Raw genomic sequence first — 19,201 nt, forward strand, 5'->3', positions numbered from 1 at the left:
AGTGAATACCCGCAGAGATCTGTGTTAGAGTCTGTTTCTCCAGAGACCACAAACAAACTAGAGGAGGAAGCAAAGATTAAGATGACATAACTTGTTCATGCTCTTAAGTTATTCAGAGATGTAAATTTGAAAAATGAATGTAAGGAACTGTTTAAGAACCACGTGTAGTTGATATGATATCAGTGGGGCCTTTCTTGTCACAGTGGTTGCTCTCAGGAGATTTTATTACCGTACAGCTGATAACATTTGTTTAGGAAAATATAAACCAAACTTTGCATACATAGTTTCTAGTTTTGCTCTGTCCAGTACCTTTTCTGGTTTGGGCTTATTTGCTGAGAGTTTACTAAGCGGCAGTTGTACTGGTATAGTAGTACACAATATGTATATTCAATAGTATACAATACTATATACTATATATGTATATACAGTAGTTTACACAATAGTGTAACAGTAATTGTACCATTAGATATCTTTCTTTTATGTATGAAAATCAAACCTCCATGAAGGTATGTATATATATATGTATGTATGTGTCAAGTGCCTTTAATGTTTTAAATTCTAAGGTTTTCGTGATCACTTTATGTACCCAAAGGCTGATATATTCTTTTACTAAAACGCACAAATAAACAAACAAATTTAAATTAGGTGTTAGTTAGGTCTGTTTTGTGAGCAACTTCGGCAGCTTTTCTGTTAGTGTTTCCTTTTATATGGAAGTGTGTTACACTAGGAGATGCAGTAATCTTAAAGAACAGTTATTTTTGCCTCTCCTGTGATCTCATCTAGCTTGTACAATCTGGTGTACAGGTGAGTATCTGAGGAGGTTAGAACTAATTTATACTGGCTTACTGCAGAGAAGCCAGTGTTAACATTTGCTGCCTCAGGTTTGCCTTTTTGCTGAAAAAAAAAGGAAATTATGACAACTGCATCTGAATCCTTGGCCGAGGGAATATATTTACCTACAGTTATTTGATATCTCTGTTTAGAGGTGATATTTTGTTGCTCAGGTAAAGCAATAGATATTTAGCTGCTTGGAAAGAAAGTGACAGTCTCTTCTTTCAGACAAAGACTTTGGGAGAATATACTTTTGCTGGACTTTTGCTGGACTTTTGCTGAACTACTTGAATAAATGTTTGGCAAAAGGCTGACTTTGGGAAAACTGTATCTTGTGATTGTCTATTTCTCGGCTCTGATAAGTTTCTAGACAGGATCTGAAACACCCCCATTTGACCTATGTCTGAGCATCAACTGATGGAAAGTCATCTTTCCTTGAAGAATTAGTTGTGATAAACAGAGATTCTTAGAAGCATGGTGGCTTGGTCATATGTTGGAAGAGAGCCTTGCGCTGGCAGAGAGTTTTCAGAAGAGGTTCAGAAACTTGCCTCTTGCTTGCAGCCCATGCAAGGATTTGTTTATTTCAGGATGTCTTTCAAGGCAAACTGATGCCTTGGAACTTTTTGGATAAATACTCAGAAGAAATGTTCCTGACTAGAAACTACTGAGAGTCATTACAAGGTGGTAGACACATTTCTTATAATTATTTTTAATATTTGTGGCATTAAATGCTACCATCAATAATAATGTGTATTTCACTAAGTATATTTTGCTTTTTATTGCTTTTACAAATGTTTACATAAGCAATAAATATTTGGAGCACTGATTTAGTAAAAATTAAAAAACATGATTTAATACTCATATCCAAATATATGTAAAATATTATAGTATAATATAATATATATAAATAATATTTTCTAATCTTTCAGGTTTTACTTCAATGTAATAGTAGCAATCTGTTACATAAGTGAATCATTAAAATGTTTGTTTTAGTGCCAGAAGACCCTCCTAACAACATAACATTTCAGAAGATTCCAGATGAAGTAACAAAATTCCAAGTAACATTTGTGCCGCCATCAGAACCAAATGGGAATATTCAAGTATATCAAGCTATGGTCTACAACGAAGATGACCCCGCTGCCATCCAGATTCACAATCTTAGTGTCATTGATAAAACAGATCAGTCGGTCACTGCTGTGATAGAAGGGCTGAAAGGAGGAAATACATATAATGTCAGCGTAAGAATTGATACTTTTGATTTTTTATTTGATATCAGTGAGAGACTAATTTGAACAGGGAATGCAGACCTAGACCAAATACGAGATTTTCGTGCCAAGAATGTTAGCTAGGGTGTGAAGAGTGAGAAGTCTGAGGAAGGAAGGAAACAATGAAGATGCTGGAGGGAACAGGAGCCATCACCAGTGCTACTGTGTAAGATGGCTGACCAGTTTAAGTGCTGGTAAATCACATCATCACAGGCGCAAAATTGTATCTGTGTCTTGGTTCTGGAGCTTGCATTGCACGCTGGGTTCAGATGAAGGGTCCAGTTCTTTAGAAAAGTGTCAATGACATAAAAGGAGAGTGTCAGCATGCACTGTACCTTCAAATATATCTAGATTTTGCTAATCTGAAGCTACTAAAGCTAATGCTCTGTTTTTTTTTGTTTTTTTTTTTTTTTAAGGTGTATGCAATTAATGGTGCTGGTGCAGGGCCAAAAATTCAATTGAAAATAACCATGGACATCAAAGGTATGTCTCATAAAGTGCTCTTTGGCTTAGATCTCTATAAATACTGAAGAAAATGCTGTTCTACCTGTAAGCACATATCCGTTTCCCTTTTTCCTTTCTTTGGAGGCTGCGTAACATACGTATGGGAGCATATAACTAATAACCTCGAACAGCAGTGCTCATTTTTGTTGCATATCTCTGATATTCATCTTTGAATGATACTATAAGGTTTTGTCTTGCATAATATAGCTATGTGCCTGAACTAAGTGCTTATGATGAAAAAAAATATTAAGACAAAACTGTGGTATATCTTTTTTAAAAACAGAACCACCACGGCCTAGTAAGAAACCAGCACCAGTTTATGATACCAATGGGGCCTTACTTGTCACAGCTACAACGATTACTATCAGAATGCCAATATGTTATTATAGTGATGATCATGGTCCTATCAAGAAGATACAAGTTCTTGTTGCGGAAGCTGGAGGTAGAAGAATTTTCTATGTTTTCTTTAAAAATTATAATGTTTTTTAAATTTTTATTGTTTTCAGTTGGCTCATCTTTTTCTTTTTATAAAATGTATTGGGTGTCAGAAAATTCATGTCAGAAAATGGCAAACAAAAATTGCTTTAGCCTATGGCGACACTGCTAAGAAAGAAGTATCTGCTTGCACAGTGTGTGTGGACTGGGTATTGGATTCTGGAAACACTTGCCAACAAAATTATCCATGTTGTTTGAAGCCATCATTAATATTCTGGCCCTGTTGCTATCATTATATTTTCTTTATTTCTTATTTCCTTGAAAAAGTGTGTATGTTTGGCATTTGTGGAATATAATTAATGTAATTTTTTATCTCATAAAACTTTTTGCAGGGTTTTTCTTCTGTTGCTGCTAGTGTTGTCTGTAAAAGAATGCAGTTGTGCAGTTGTTCTTTCCATTTCATAATAGAGCAGAGGGATTTATATAAATCCCTTCTGTACACTGTGGGTTGAAATGTGTATTCCCTTTTAAGGTCTGATGAACATTTCCTCATAAGAATAGTGTCACAGTACTGCCTTGAGTAATTACCTACCAATGTTGTTTGGAATTTCACAATCATATAGTCAGGCTTACTTTACCTAAAAAAATACAAATTCCAGGTTGTTTAATCCCTTGTCTTTCTTAATAGAGCATCAGAGCTGCTGGGTTGCAACCACTTCTGAAAACCTTCTCATTTGGTTTATAAAGTGATTTTTACTGTCTTTAGATAAACTCTTTCTGCTGTCTTTGCTAGCCACACTCAGTTTCACAGCCAAGTACCTTGCCCAAGTGTTATTCTCTACAGAGTTCGTGTTTGAGAGAGACTATATCAGAATTTTCCTCTGAGCTAGCAAAATATAGGTAGTGTGAATAATGAGGAAATTTGAGCTTCAATATAAATACAAATATAGCCTTAGTTGCGTGAATGGCACTTCATGCTTGCTAAGCCCTTCAAAAAATTAATTATCTATTCAACTTCTTTAATTACAGCCCGCTTAGGATGTAAGTTATTTCTGATTGTTTCTTTTCTTGACAATAGCTCAGCATGATGGAAATGTTACTAAGTGGTATGATGCCTACTTCAACAGACCAAGACCATATTTTACAAATGAAGGTTTTCCGAACCCACCCTGTGTAGAAGGAAAGGAAGTTCTGAGTGGTAAAGAAGAGATATATGTCATAGGTGCTGATACTACGTGTATGATACCAGGCAGTCAAGACAAAATATGCAATGGCCCACTGAAACCAAGAAAACAGTACCTGTGAGTCCATTATTTGTCCCTGTGTTTGCCCAAAATAAAGATCTAAGTGAAATATGTATTTATGCAAACAGATAAGAAGTGTAATTCAATTAAGAAAAGATGGAGTTTGAAGTAATGTTTGCATTTCTTTTTTTTTTTTTTTTGCCAAAATATAAATCAAGGAGACCATACATTTTTAAAGTGATTCAAGTAACAAAAAAATCTTTTTTCTCTAAATGAAACAAGTCCAGATTCAAGAAAAGTAACACATTTTATAGAGTTTGATTATACATTTAACATAGTGACACTAAGTCCTTGGTGTCAGCCATAATGTCAGTTTTGTAGGTGGACAAAAATTCTATATTCTGCTAAAATTGAAAAATAGTGTCTAGTTCTAAATGACCTAATACACATAAACTTTTGTTTCATTATTTTTCTTGTTTTTATCTTACAGATTTAAGTTCAGAGCAACCAATGTTAAAGGGCAGTTTACAGATTCTGATTATTCTGACCCTGTTAAAACCTTAGGTAAGGCGAGTGTCATATGTCAAAATATTTCTCTGTTTCCAAGGAATCTGTTCAGTTATATTTTCCTTTTTTAGGACTGGTTTCCTTGAAATGAATAATATCTGGTTTTGTTGAACTAGTTTAAGCAGAAGGTTGGTGCCTAGTGAGAGTTGGTGCCTGGTGAGATAATCCATACATTCTTCTTTGTGTCCTTTAGCTAGAGAATGTCAAGGAGAATTATGTCAGCTGGAATTATTAAAGGAGAGCACAGTATTGACAACATTGATTAGCAGAGATCCAGCTACACCAGCGAAAACACCATTTTGCCAGGATAGCTCACCTTAACTGGGTGATAGTTATACTAGTTGCAGTTTCCCTCTCTGTTGGATGTACTGGTTATCCCAGTGAGCCTCATGTTTGAAGCCTCTCAGTCACAGCTCATTCCTTCTCCTGGCAGCTCATCTGAGGACATGACCCTTCCGATTCACACAAACACAAAAGCATTTCATCCTTTAGTTACAGACAATGTTCATTTTAAGTTAATATTGTCTAATAGAACCCAGCTGGTTCTAATGTTATTGGCCAGCAGGGCAGGTGTTCCGGGGATTTCAAACTCAGAATAAGTTTTTCCATTACAGTGTTGATCCACTCCTAAAAGTGGGAATGGAGATTCTCTAAGCAGATAACAACAAAATCTGTAAATTCTTTAAATATATTGGTAAGCCAAAACAAAATAGTTAGCCCTGACTTTTTGAAAAGGGGCTCAAGAAAACTGTGTGAGTACGCAGAAGACTTTTCATGAACATGTATTCTTCACTTGACACTCCCGAATGTTTTGGAAAAAAAGCGATACAGGGCTGTCTTTAAGAGTTTGGTATTCTAAAGCAATGAACAAATAGTTTGACCATTAATGAAAAGACTGCATCAGGCAAAATAACTATACCTGAAATGACTCTGACTTTATCCAGTTGTCTGTGCACTTCACCAAAACAACAGAAAAAGAAATTTGTCACCAGCAGATACTATAATTCATACACTTCTGTACTGTTATGGAAAATTTGCGACACGTTGTCTTCTAGTACAGATCACAAAAAAAGCAAGATCTGCCTGTTGCTGAACAAAATATAACTGGAGGAAAATAACCATGATAAATTCCTCAGATATCCTGTGATTCCGATTCCCTTACTGATTTCATAGCCTTCTGTGCTAATGTTTAATGTAAAGGACTGCTTTTAAAATGGGCTGTTCAGCAAGCTCTTATTTGGCCTTAACTTTTAAATTTCTGAGTCTATCCAACAAGAAAAAAAATACACATGGGACAAGTAATTAAAAGTTCATTCTATGCCTTTTTTGCAATACTGTTGTGAAATTATTATCTTATACATCACTAGTGATGCAAGTTGTTACTAGTGGCCTCTAGTGACACAGCTGAGGGGCCATTATCGATACCATGTTAGGCAGATGAAGAAAGTTAGGTTCTTTAAAAAACATTTTCTGTTGAAGCACATAACTTGAGGAAGCTTATCCAAGTGGTTCCTTTACAGGTCATGCTTGGATTATATGCACTTTGAACTTGCACTAGAAGTACAGCCTAGGAAGGATAACTGGAAAGATCAGTAGCTGTTCGATATCTCTGTGACCAGTGGTTCCTGTTGTTGGAACGGCATCTTTTTAGGAGAAATTTGTGCTGCCTGAAATCAGAATTACAACTTTATTTTAATTCAATAATCTCTTTTGTAATTATCATCTAAATTTGTGTTTATTCAATATGACATTTTCATTTTAGTAAATAAAGCATTCATTTGAATTTTGTCAGAACTGCTCATGAGAGTTCAAAGAACTTCCAGATGTTATTTTTGTTTCATAGTCTAACTGTAGCATAGGTAGATTTCCAGATTTCCTTGATCTGGAAAATCAGGAAGCTTACCTTGTCTCTGTTCAGTTTAAAACTGTGTGTTAAATATGTTTGAAACAGAAAATGTGTGGAATACCTGTAAGCAAGTTCTCTGTAATCGGCAGCCATTTGAACATCTGATGCTCTTGTTAAGCAATAGGAATTTTGCTGGGGAGGAACAGCTCAGAAGATTCTCAATAACATAGGCAACTTCAATAATGATTTTTTAAATATAGTAAAGAGTATCTTTTAATATGGCCTACCCACTCAGCCATTCTTTGAGTACCACACTACCCTCTTAAACTGGAGGAGCAGGATTTTTCCTTATACCTCATAAATGACCTTGCAAAAATAATGTCTGTACTACAAAGAAAGGTCAGAATTTTTCCATGACATTATTAAGATGTGGTAGCAACACAGTTTAAAATTGTACTACATACAAGACAGCTTGTAATCTTTGTCATAAACTCTGATAGCTAGTTAAGCAAGTCATTGGGAGGAAACTAGCAGTACAGTTTGTGTGTGGTCTTTCTTCATGTGGAATGCAAAGTCTCTCAGATAGAAAACTTGAAAATGAGGTATCCATAAGATACTGTCTTATTGTACATGTCTAACTTATGATATTGTATTATTACAATTTGTTATTATCACGTATCAGGTTGCAGCTTCTCAGAATTACGCAGCATGATGTCAGGACCACATGGTGATTTTACAGTACCTATTTTCTTTCCTGCTCTGTATGCTAATTCCTCTGTTTTGTCTCCTTGCCCTTGCCCTTGATCATCTCTGCAGAAATGTAATAGCTGCCAATTGCTAAGTAGGAGAAAAAATATTTCTTTATTCTTGGTGGGTCTTGGAGTACTCTGCAAGCCCTGATTTATTTGATAACATTGGTAATGTTTGGACTGTTCTTAATTGTAGGATTTAACGTTCACTTTACTGTTTAATGCAATACAGACAAAACTTTTGTAGAGGTTCCTCTGAAATTTTCTTATTATTTTTACACATGATTAACACTTGTACATTACCACAGATACCAGTGAGTAGCAGGGAACTTTTCATTCCTTTGCCTTTTGCAACAGCATTTTAAATACCTGCTTTTCTTCTCTGTTTTCTTCCTCCAGCCTAAATTGTTTTTACATTGCAGCATCCAGTGTGGCATCTGAGGCTTTATGTTGCTGAGCAGAGTGGAAGAATTATTTCAGGTGTTTTGGAAACTATATTTAATTCTTTGTATCCCAAGATTATGCTCGTCATTTCATACATCATATTGTTTGTTTATATTGCTTGAGGTCTGCAATAATTTGACACCTTCTTGTGATAAATTGTTATCTATCTAACATACTGTCCACTAGCATATGTTTGTGTAGCTGATTATTCTTGCTTACCTGTAGAAATAAGCATCTCATCTTAAAAAATGTATTGTTTTAAGACCATTTATTTAGCCAAGTCAGGATCATTTTGAGTTGGCACCATGTCCCCGGATGTACATAGAGTCCATATGACACGCAGCATACTCTCTGATTCAAAAATTCTCTCCTTTTGAGAGAACTGAAGCCAAGACATCTCTATTTGCCATAGTGCCCTTGAGAGGATTTTGTCCTTTGAATGGTGAAATCTCAGTTTCATATGGCAGGAAAGCAGAACATTTTTACTGTCCTCTCTGGAGGCCAGACAGAGACTAAGTTTTCTACACTAGATCAAAAGGTGTAGATGAAGATTATGAGCGTAGGTGAAGAAAGCAGCAGTAGATTTTGGAGATTTTTTTTTTAATGAGATTTTTGGACAGGATTGCCAGGAGGGATAGAAAATCAAATGAGTCTTAAAATACAGCACTTTGTTGGAAAAGAGATCTAGAACTACTAATCTAAATGGATTATCTGTCTCAAAATGAGCCTTGGTGCTCCTTGATCAGCCATAAAGGCTGATCCTAGCCCCTACAACTTTGATCATAAAAGCTTTAATGATAACCTTTGACCTGTTAGTGGTTATTCTTGACAAAATCACCAATTCCCACTTGAATAAAGGGCATGAGTTAGCAGTGATGCAAGAGGCAGATTAACCTAGGCAATTTAGAGCAGGTCATTTTGGGTTTCTCCAGCCCCTTGAGAAGATCTGCAGTCATGATAGCATCTTTTGTTTTTGTGTGAATGAGGACTGTGAACCTGTGCACTGAAACAGTATTTCAGTTGTGACTCTACCTTTTTTTCTACCTGGATTATTCCTATCTGTTGGAGCACTTGTCTATTCTTGGTGGGCTGTACTGATGCTGAGCAGGAGCTCAGATCAGGCTACTTTTATATAGTATCAGACTGATGTTGCAGTAGGTTTACTGTGTAAACCTTAGCATAGAAAAGCCAGAAAAGCATCATCATCATCAAAATCAGAACAGCTGCACCTATAGACTTAGATATCTTTTATATATATATATATATATAATTAGCATTATAAATTAGATAGATAAAAATTGCGTAGGAAACTTTAAATAAGTTTTTCCTGTTTTTGTCCTGTCTTTTTGAGCAGCTCTTCTGCTCATATAATACAGTTGTATTGATAGGATACTGTCTATCTCTTCTCTACCTGATTTAGGGATGTAAACATGACAATGAAGCTATTAGATATTAAATTTCTGGGCCTAGTCTTACCCGCTTTCTGTTGCAGGTGAAGGACTGTCAGAAAGGGCTGTGGAAGTTATACTTGCAGTCACTTTGTGTATATTATCAATTGTTCTCCTGGTGGCTGCAGTCTATGCTTTTGCACGGTAAGATTGCATATCCTTGCCATCCCTTCTTTGCAAACACTCGAAAATGTATTAATGAAGAGATGAAGCAGCTTTATAAATGGAACCAGTCTATCATATCAAAATCCATTGCCCTTCTTTTAATGTGGAAACTTAGGGATGGACTTAGAAAGGCTATCTTTAGTGAGACTAATTTCCATAGATCAACAACAAATACAAGCTTCTCCAGAAGATGAATCAGAACTGAAACCTGTCTCAGCCTTTCAGTGTCACTTCTCCATTGGCTTCTCCATTGGCTCCATACAGAGCAGTTTCGGTTGGCTAAAGTTAGCTGGGTGCCTAAGCCTATCTGCTGTCTCCTCTGTGGGGAACAGATAGCTTGATAGGAAGTCAAAACCCTAAATTCTGTTTTCTCTCATAGTACTAAGTTAGCAAGTGAATACACTGCAGTCTTATAAGTGAAAGACAAATTGGCTTCTAATTCAAATTGCGAACAAATTCCCATTTCCAGATGCAGGCTACATATTGCAGGACGTGCATGATGATTTTAGTCAATGATAAATTTCATAATGATGTCAGTTTGCTCATTCACCAAAAGTTCTCTTCAGCTAGATTATTAAGGCATTGCCAAACAATTTATAGAGGAAAATCAAAAGAATATAGAAACTAGATTCTTTTCATAAGACTTTTAGACAATTCAACTAGTGGATTTGATTAAATTACACCGTTTGAAGTGGGATTAGAATAAAGGCCAGACAAGGATTTTTGGCAACCATTTTTCAGTTTTGACCTGTGTAATCAAATTATATGTGTGTCCATAATAAATCTTTTACATATTTATTTTTGTCTATAATTTTCTCATTAGGATTCGGCAAAAGCAAAAAGAGGGGGGTACCTACTCCCCAAGAGATGCTGAAATTATTGACACTAAGTTCAAACTGGATCAGTTGATCACAGTGGCAGACCTGGAGCTGAAGGATGAGAGATTTACACGGTAAGCGTACTCCTTAGGCAAAACAGTAGTCCAAAGGGGCTGTAGCCATGACCCGTTTCTGACCTATGCTTGTTTGGAAGTGTTTGTGGTGTTCTTATTTACACAGGTCACTGAGATCCTCTTTCAAAGACTGACCTCCATCCTCAAGACACTTCTCACTAGCTTTTAGAAAATCACTTAATCTTCAGCTCTTTTTACAACAAGATAAAGATCTAAGTGCAAATCACAGTTTAATTGTGGTGGAGAAAAAGGGCTACTTTTTTTTAAAAAAAAATGCTGACTTTCTGGGTGTTTTTAATACTTTTTTTGCATAGACTGCAAAGCTATGTGAGTATTTTGAAAAAGTCATACACCTCGGAAGTGCCGATTCAAACTGTGATTAGCTGATTCAAACACAAATCTATCATTGTTTAATTGACATTTTTTCACAAAGGAATTTGCATAGCAGCTGGGCATCTGCGGAGCTGAGCTCACTGGCTGTCTTGACATCTGCACCTTGAAATGGCACAAGTGCAGGCTATTCATATTTTCTGTGTGACAGAGAATCTTGTCACAGATATTTATTGGACAGCCTGTTCTTTCTGACTGCCATAAATATGGATGTTATTCACTAGATAAATATAATGATGATTCTAAACAATATATGACGTCCAGCAGAGTTAGAAATGTTGGATGAACATTCTTTACCTACCTCTATTTTCCCTGCTGTGTCACAGATGAAACACTGTGGTAGGCAACCTCCTTAAAGATGAGAAGCCTAAAATAGTCCTGTCCTAGTAGTCAGGCATCCTACTGTTACAGACTAGGAATAGCTGGAAGATGAAAGGTTGTAGCTGTTGACCTGTTTGGTTTGAGTGTGTGTATGTCTATGTGTGTGGCACAGAGCAAGCTGAATGTATGTATAAACCTGTTCAAAATAGTGTACATAGGAATGGCTGCTGGTAACAGATGAGAAAACATACTATGAATCATCTGGAAATAATTGACATAATGGATGTGGTATGTTCTGTGTGGGTCACCTGTCATTCAGATAAGGTTGTTTAGCTCCTGCTAATAATAATGGAATATGTGCTCTGGAGGCAGAACCATGCCATTGCATGATGATAACTGTAATTCTCATAAATGATCTTGATGGATCTTCAAAATGGCATTGTTTCCATACTGTTAGCTGAGTAAGACTAGTACTGTTTATATACTAAAGTGTTAATGGGTTTTACTTCCAGATACTCTTCATTTTTCTTTAGACGCAAGGAGATATTTGTCATCCAGTAAGTTTTTGTATTATTGAAGCAACATGGCATGTTTTCCATTCTGCTCTCTTAACCTGTGTGCTACCATGCTGTATTGACTGATATAGTTAATCAAAATGAAATATCAATCTTTGCAGCTATGCTGATGACAAACAGTGGTGTTTGTCATCATGAATCCTGCTTAAGTCCCTACTGTTAAGGTACAACAGTTCAACAATTGTTTTAAAATAAATTAGCACAATTTTTGCATGGAAATTATAACAAGTTCTGGTATAACACTAGTATATATGTTCCATCCTGAAGCAAATGTAATATGAATGAGACATAAGAAACATGCAGTATACTTTCTTTTGGGAGTTTTATGCACTCAAGAGAAGTTCTTGTTTTTCTCAACTGCCTTTTGTACTACAACTGCTTTGTACTTATGCCATTACTAACTCAGCAACAGACCCTGCTGGCCAAATCCTGTATCAGTTTGAAAAGTACCATTTTGCCACTTTTTATATCACATGCAGTTTGGATTTGTACAGTCTCAAACTTTACAAGGTAATTACAAACTGTAATATTTCATTCTTATGTGCACTTTGTTATGTGCTTTATGCACAGCAAGGCCTTTACTGAACAGTGCTTCAGGAGATTTAGTTACATCACCTCTTATTTTAGAAAATCTGTTTCACGTATTTGGCTTGCCGTTTACCATGCCCTTCTACCTGTCTTTCTCTATTTTTCCATTTGTTAGAATTACTAGCCAAGTCTCTGATCTTAAGCCATTCTCATAAGTTGTAGGACACTGCTGCTAAATTTGGGGTTATTTTTTTCATACAATAGTTGCTCTGGTGCTACTGTAGGGTCCTTGCTCAACTCCGTTGCTGGCGTTATGACAAATTTGAAAGTTTGAAGTCCAGGCACTAAATGAGAGCTCCTCAGGAGAGGACTTATGCCATTTTTCTATTAAAAATTGATCAACATCTAGATAACTTAGCATAATAGTGAAAGGACAAGATGTCCTTGCTCTTGAGTTTATTATGATTTCTTTTTAAGTTTTAAAGAATGTGCCAGTATGTGCAACATTATGTCTGTAATATCAGTAGCTTTTTGCCAAGAGAGAGATTTTAAGTAACTCTAACGCTGCTTTTCGTATAAATAAATCCTTCCTGATGGTGAGGAATTGTATCAAGAAGATGGTAGAAGCATGGCAGTATATGTCAGGAAAGTGTAGTGCAAACCCCAGTGTCTAAAATGTTTTTGCTATTCGTTTGAAGGCTTCCAGAGAGAACTTTGTACCTGTTGCATTTAGGGCATAGCTATCCAGAAGTCAATGAGATTCAGCTCCTGTTTTTTTCTTATCGTTCATGAGCTGACTGCATTTGATCACCTGTCAGCAATGTCTGAAAAACTTTCTAGGGTGCAAAAGGTTTCAATTCATTGTATCTCACAAGTTATCCTAAAAAAAAAAAAAAATAGATGGGCATATTCCTTTTCCGGGCTATCTTGTTGATCATTTTTGATTTGGGACTTGAGGAAGGAAGGAGTGATGGAGAGTTTGTGTTGCAATCTTGTTGCAATCTGTTGCAATAAAAGACCAGTATAGATATTTTCTGCATCTACTAGTCATCCAGTTAAGAGCTTTTTGAAGGAGATGTTTTGGAAGCCAAACGTTTTGCCATTTTCTCAGCTGGTATGTTATATATCCTTTTACCCCATTTTTCCAATTTTGAAACTTTTTTAAGGCAATATTTTTTAAAATTGGGAATGGGAAATCACAGACCCTGAAATAATTTGTGAAAGAATGATCATTAGGAAAAAAAAATATTTGAAAAAGTCCATCTCTGAAAATGACTAATGCTGACAGACACATATGTGCTGTCTCCCAGAAAGCTTTTGTGAGGTAAATAATTTTGAGAAGGCATTCAGGGAATTATGTTCTACCAAATTCAGTGGAAAATGAGAATTTTGAATCTGATATTTAGGAAATTGGTGTCCATGGTGACGGTCATGATACAACGCAGGTAATAATACCAAAAGAAAACTTTGTTTTGAACCTACAACCTACCAGTCTTGATTAGATTAACCATCAGTTCACTAACCACACTAATTAATACATATACTGGGGCCTCTCATCACTTATTTTTTGTAACTTGCCCACAGTGTTCACCGGTCCAGTGATCAAGACAGACACTTACCTGTTCTACATGGATTCTGTAAATAAGTTTCCAGGGCCTAGATGGTTATTGACAAATCGCTCTTCCATGTTCCAGGTGTTTACTTGACAGGGATCTCACCTGACATGCTATTTTCACAGTGGTTTCTGCTGCAAGGAGAAGGCCATCTAGATCCCTGTTTCTTAAAACTTTCCTTCTGAGGTTGTAGCTTGTAGTGGATACTCTGAGGTTTTTGTTTCATTCACTTTAAGACAGTTTGTCAGGCAGGTGAAGAATGCAGATTTAAAGGCAATATTTGTTAATTACAGACCCTGTAATCCTTGCAAGTACAAGGCATTCAGATATCTCATAGAAAAAGTATTTTATATAAAACCATTCTCTGGTCTCACCCTTCCTATGTATTCTTCATTCAGTGTCTGGGACAGGAGAGACAACTCTTCTGCATACACATTACTTTTCCTGGGCCAGCCTACACAGCTCTTGCCTTACCCTTTTCTTCAGTAAATTTCCCTTCTGTAATCATTTATCACTAATAGACTCCCTGAGCTTTGAATCCCAAGAGAACAAGGCTTAAGACTGTATGTGTCCTGGTAGAATGGAAGAAATAAGCACGTGTTCTCTTTCCATAGCCCTTGAACATTCAGGAAGGGTTAAGCTCCGTATTGCTTTCAATTAACTTGCAAAAATTAGTTCCTCCCTTGTTCCTAGGAAGTGTCAATGGTGATTATGAGCTAAGCCTTTTGCCTACATACTCATTTCTGTTGCTTTCCATTTGGAAGAAGGTTTAATTCCCTGTGGATTTCAGATGATTGACCCAGAGAGAAAGCTGAGTCTGTGTGACAATATGGTCTTCAGTTACCACTGCCAACACAAATAAATGGCTTCTTTCTAGCTCTATCATAAGTAATCTGAGTGGAATTCAGATTTTTGATAGACTTCAAAAAATCCCATACATGAAACAATACACTGTTTAAAAAGCAAATCAGATTTAAAGCAATAAAGGGACATTCTCTTTATCTTAGAGAATGTTTTCTTTCCTGGTTTCAAAGTCAGAGTAAATGAGAATCTTGAATTGTGCAGTTAAAATAGGGAAATTTGCAACTTCATAGTTTGCTTTTAAATTATGTTGATCAAGATATAGTGATATCTGTATCTTTATGTTTTATGCAAAAGATTGGCAAATGTGGAGAACAAAATTATCAGCGTTTGTTCATTAATGAAATCAAATAAAATTATTGCCACATGTCTCTTTTGCAAGATATTGAGAAAAATACGCTCATTTTGAACCCTGTTGCTGGCACTGAGCATAGCTGTCATTCTTAAGCCAGTTGTGAATACACAGTTCAGTCCTTCTAAAGATTCTTACACAAGAAAGCCAACATCTTTGCCACGGTCTTTGAGTTAGACATCAACTCACATGTTAACATTTAGATTAAATTCTTATTTTCTAAGCTGCCAAGCCACTGTAATATGCACTTGCCACTAACAGAAGTGTGAGAATTCAGTACGTCTATCAATCAAGTTTTTCATTTAGCTACCCGTGTCTAGATGGAAGTGTCAAAATCTAGGTGCTTTATTTCTTTAAAGGTGTTCGGTGATTATGAAATGTAACATATGACATAAAACATATGTTATATAAAGAAGTCACCTGTTAATAACATTAAGAATGCACTTGAAAGCACCATATGTAGGGCTGCCTGGTTCATTTTCGATGATTTTTCAATGCTTCACATCTCTGCTTTGAACAAAAGTAAATTTGAAATATTAAGCTTGCACTAATGGTGCTGCTCGTTTCTCAGTTCTTTTCTGTTGGATCCATGTACCTTTAGCTCTGAAGCACTATATGGCATATTCAGGATGCTTATGTTCAGTGTAGATGTAATATTTATTCCCTAATGACTGAACTACAGTACAGTAAGCCCCTAATTGCTCTCAGTTCCAGAGGATTAAAACCAACAGTATCCACAAAATTACTAGGAGGTCAAATGAGAAAGAACTTTTATTTGATTGTTATGGAATAGGCTAATTATAAGGAAAATCAAGTTCTTTTTTTTTTTCTTTGCAGTGTTAAAGTTTTGTCCTGAAAAAGTCCTAGAAAAAAATAATATTTTCCTGCTCAAAGGCAAACATATTTGTTCTCAGTACAATTAATTAGAATACTTTGTGCTTGAGAAAACTTTAGCTCTTTAGAGTTGCCAGTGTTACTAGAAGGTAGTTTTGTCTGCCAGGAAATGCAGCATAAGTGATACAAGAAGCACTAGATATATTTCTAAATATTCTCCCTTAATAAAGAGTTGCATGCTTTGTTTTTTTTTTATTTCCTTCTTATTTTCTTTTTCAGTCTAAAGCTCTTCTTCAGTTGTCCGAGGGAATATTTTGATTATGAAACTTATGTGAATTCTTAAACTTCTTTTCACTTTAGTGAGACTAACCCAAGTCTTTCATAGTCAATTCACGTTATTTAAGAAAATTGTCGTTAAAAAACTATGTACCACAAACGCATCTTTAGTAGCTTTGGAATTCTCTGCTGCTTACTGATAAATTATTCAAAGATTCTATTGATCACATTTTATTCTCTATTTTATATTTTAAATGTTTATTAATAACATCATAATACCAGGTATTTTTAAAGCAAATTATTGTCTTTTCACAAAAAAAAAAGACAGTAGTAGAGATTTATGTTTGTATTGTAGAATAGATTCTGTGACGTTTGTAAAAGTATAATTGTGAAAAGATGCACAGAAAAGGAATACTTAGAGCTTTTCTGAAAGGCCAAGTTATTCTTTAAAATGTATTTTTTCAACCTTTTTGTCTTGATCTTTTAGACAAGCTCTGTAAGACTGAGGGCCTGAAATTGGTTTTCTGAATCCGTAATGTTGAGGCCATCTGGAAAGGGTTCAGAGCTGATGTTGATGACCAGGTCCGAAGGCCATCTGAAAGCTCCCCATGAATGGATCTTAGGTTGCAGATACTCATGAAATCTGCTGTGGGGATCAGGTTAAAGATTTAATGTGTAACAGTTTTTGAAATCATTATGGACCAGGAACATAACTGAAGTTAGGGCAGTATGTAAAAATGAAGAAAAAAAACAGGCACTCATTTTTAAAATCCTAGCCATATCTATTTGGCTTCTGAGAAACCACCAACATCATTAATTTTAAAAACATCCTGAGCAACCACAAGTCATATGTGCTAGGTAGGTTTCTGGAGCTTTCCAGAATTGCTGGATGCCCTGGGATACTGGGTCATTTGGTACTCAAGTCTTTAGCCACACTACCTAGAATGACCATTGACAGCAAAATTTGTCTCACCCAGCTTCTTGTACATGAAATTGAGCCAGCCATCCTAGGCTGTCTGGGTGCAAATAGTCACATTAGTGGCATGATTCATCTGTGACTTATTTTAGATAACTACTTGAGATGGGATGAAATCATGTCTTTCTCTTCATTGATTATAAAAGAAATCTAGAGGGCCTGGTTCAGATATAGGTATCAGCATTCAGTCAGCTGAAACCCGTTCTGATTCTCTGCAATTGCCCTTAGAAGAATTACACAGAGTACATAATATTTAATGAAGTATGTCGATAATGAAGTGTGTCGATGTACATTAAGTGATGTGCTGAGGGTATGGATTTCCCCAGCTCATATGAGTCCAGAACATGGTAAAATGATCTGAAGAGAATCATAAAACTGTTGCTTCAGTCCATGAGTTAAAAATCAAGCAAGACAATTACACAAGATATCTGAAGTACACACAAGATATCTGAAGTACTATTATATCTGAATCCATTAAAGAAATAAATCTGATTCCAACTTAATTTTTTTTATATAAAACCTATCAAAATGCACTATATGCTTAACTCACAGTTTGCTCCATTTAACAAAAATCTCTGTTGCAGGTTACTTAGTTATAGAAAATCTATCAAGTAAGTTGATTAAAAAAATTTATATTGTGATCATTGGTGAGTCTCATTGTGTGGTTCCTTCTATGTTTATTAGAAAAAACTCCAAGCCGTGTATAAATCATAAAAGCATGACTAATTGCATGGTAACTGGAGAAATGCTTTCTCTCTCTCTGGGGCGAAGCCTGCATGTCTGTGTTTTAGCTTGGGAAGTAATACAGGGATATTTAAACTCCTTGGGGTTTAAAAACCATGTCATTATGTGAATGAGGTCACTGCAATATTTTATATGTCTAAAACCTTGCAGTGCATTAATGTTTTCTGTGTGCCAGAGAAGTATTATGCACTTTAGAATGCAGTGATAACTTTACAAAACGTCCATTAATATTGAAATGTTGCATTGGAGTGGTGTCATCTGAAAAAAGGCCATATTACCCAGTAGTAGTGCTAACTAGCAACTTAAAAACTTGATAAGGAGGAACAACAGAGGGAGAAAATGCTTTTATTTCCATGTGATCAAAAATCAATCAAGCAATTTAATATGCAATTTATTATTTTCCGTCTATATTTATCTATTGCTATTTAACTGGAAAGTAGATGTTTAATAAAGAACTGCAGTTAAATAAAAATTAAAAGCAATGACATTTTAAAATCTCCTGTAGGTTTCTAATTCCTCTGTCATTTCTTTCAGGCCAATAAGCAAGAAATCCTTCCTACAGCATGTTGAAGAGCTTTGCACAAACAACAACCTAAAGTTTCAGGAAGAATTTTCGGTATGTTGCTAGCAGTTGTCACAACATCGCAAGACCTTCAGAAGTTTCATGTGTCGCATTTCATGTCCATTTTAAGCAGGCAGGGCCATGAAGGATTCTGGCCTTGATAATCAATACCCAATTACCAGGTTGATTGTTTAGAAAGTAATATTACACTGATTTGGATTGTGCAGTCTAAAGTGCAACTCGGTGAGAATTATTCACCTAAGTGTCAGCAAAAGGTGATCTTCCCTAGACACTCATCTTTGCAAGAACAGCATAGTATTTAAATGTTTTTACATATATAGTGATGCATATGTAGTTCAGTTATGAACAGTTTATTTAGCAATTCTTTGTCTACGTCTACAAAATATATTTGTTTTAAATAAGCTCATTTTCCTGAATGATGATGAAGACTCCAAAAACACAGCTGGCATTTAATTTGCAAAATGATCAAGCCCCAGTTGTATTGCCATGGACTTCAGGAGTGTTTTTCCTATGTTTCTTTCTAACTTTCTTCAGTAGGGACAGTGTAAAGTTTATGCAGAGTAGACTCACTCCTTTACAAAGGTCATATCCATCTTAGCCTTGAGAATAGCATCTATCTAGTCACTGGCATTCAAAATATGCATGACATTTGTATAAAGCATATATAATTTCAAATTTAAACATCAAAATTTTCACTA

General features: G+C 35.7%; 1 protein-coding gene across 1 annotated transcript in view; it reads left to right on the forward strand.

Annotated features, from left to right (window-relative positions):
* Positions 1–19,201, forward strand: part of PTPRQ (protein tyrosine phosphatase receptor type Q) — a 125,620-nt gene that overhangs the window by 88,686 nt on the left and 17,733 nt on the right. Inside the window, exons 46-55 of the mRNA XM_088531203.1 lie at positions 1,825–2,069; positions 2,513–2,579; positions 2,884–3,042; positions 4,114–4,336; positions 4,770–4,843; positions 9,378–9,477; positions 10,322–10,450; positions 11,674–11,718; positions 17,761–17,787; positions 18,455–18,536. Of these exons, the coding sequence (XP_088387329.1) occupies positions 1,825–2,069; positions 2,513–2,579; positions 2,884–3,042; positions 4,114–4,336; positions 4,770–4,843; positions 9,378–9,477; positions 10,322–10,450; positions 11,674–11,718; positions 17,761–17,787; positions 18,455–18,536 (1,151 nt within the window). The remainder of the gene's footprint in view (positions 1–1,824; positions 2,070–2,512; positions 2,580–2,883; positions 3,043–4,113; positions 4,337–4,769; positions 4,844–9,377; positions 9,478–10,321; positions 10,451–11,673; positions 11,719–17,760; positions 17,788–18,454; positions 18,537–19,201) is intronic.

The sequence above is a fragment of the Tinamus guttatus genome, unplaced genomic scaffold (genome assembly GCF_059628265.1).
Source record: "Tinamus guttatus ecotype Peru unplaced genomic scaffold, ASM5962826v1 Tinamus_guttatus_pri_ptg000399l, whole genome shotgun sequence".
Taxonomy (NCBI): domain Eukaryota; kingdom Metazoa; phylum Chordata; class Aves; order Tinamiformes; family Tinamidae; genus Tinamus; species Tinamus guttatus.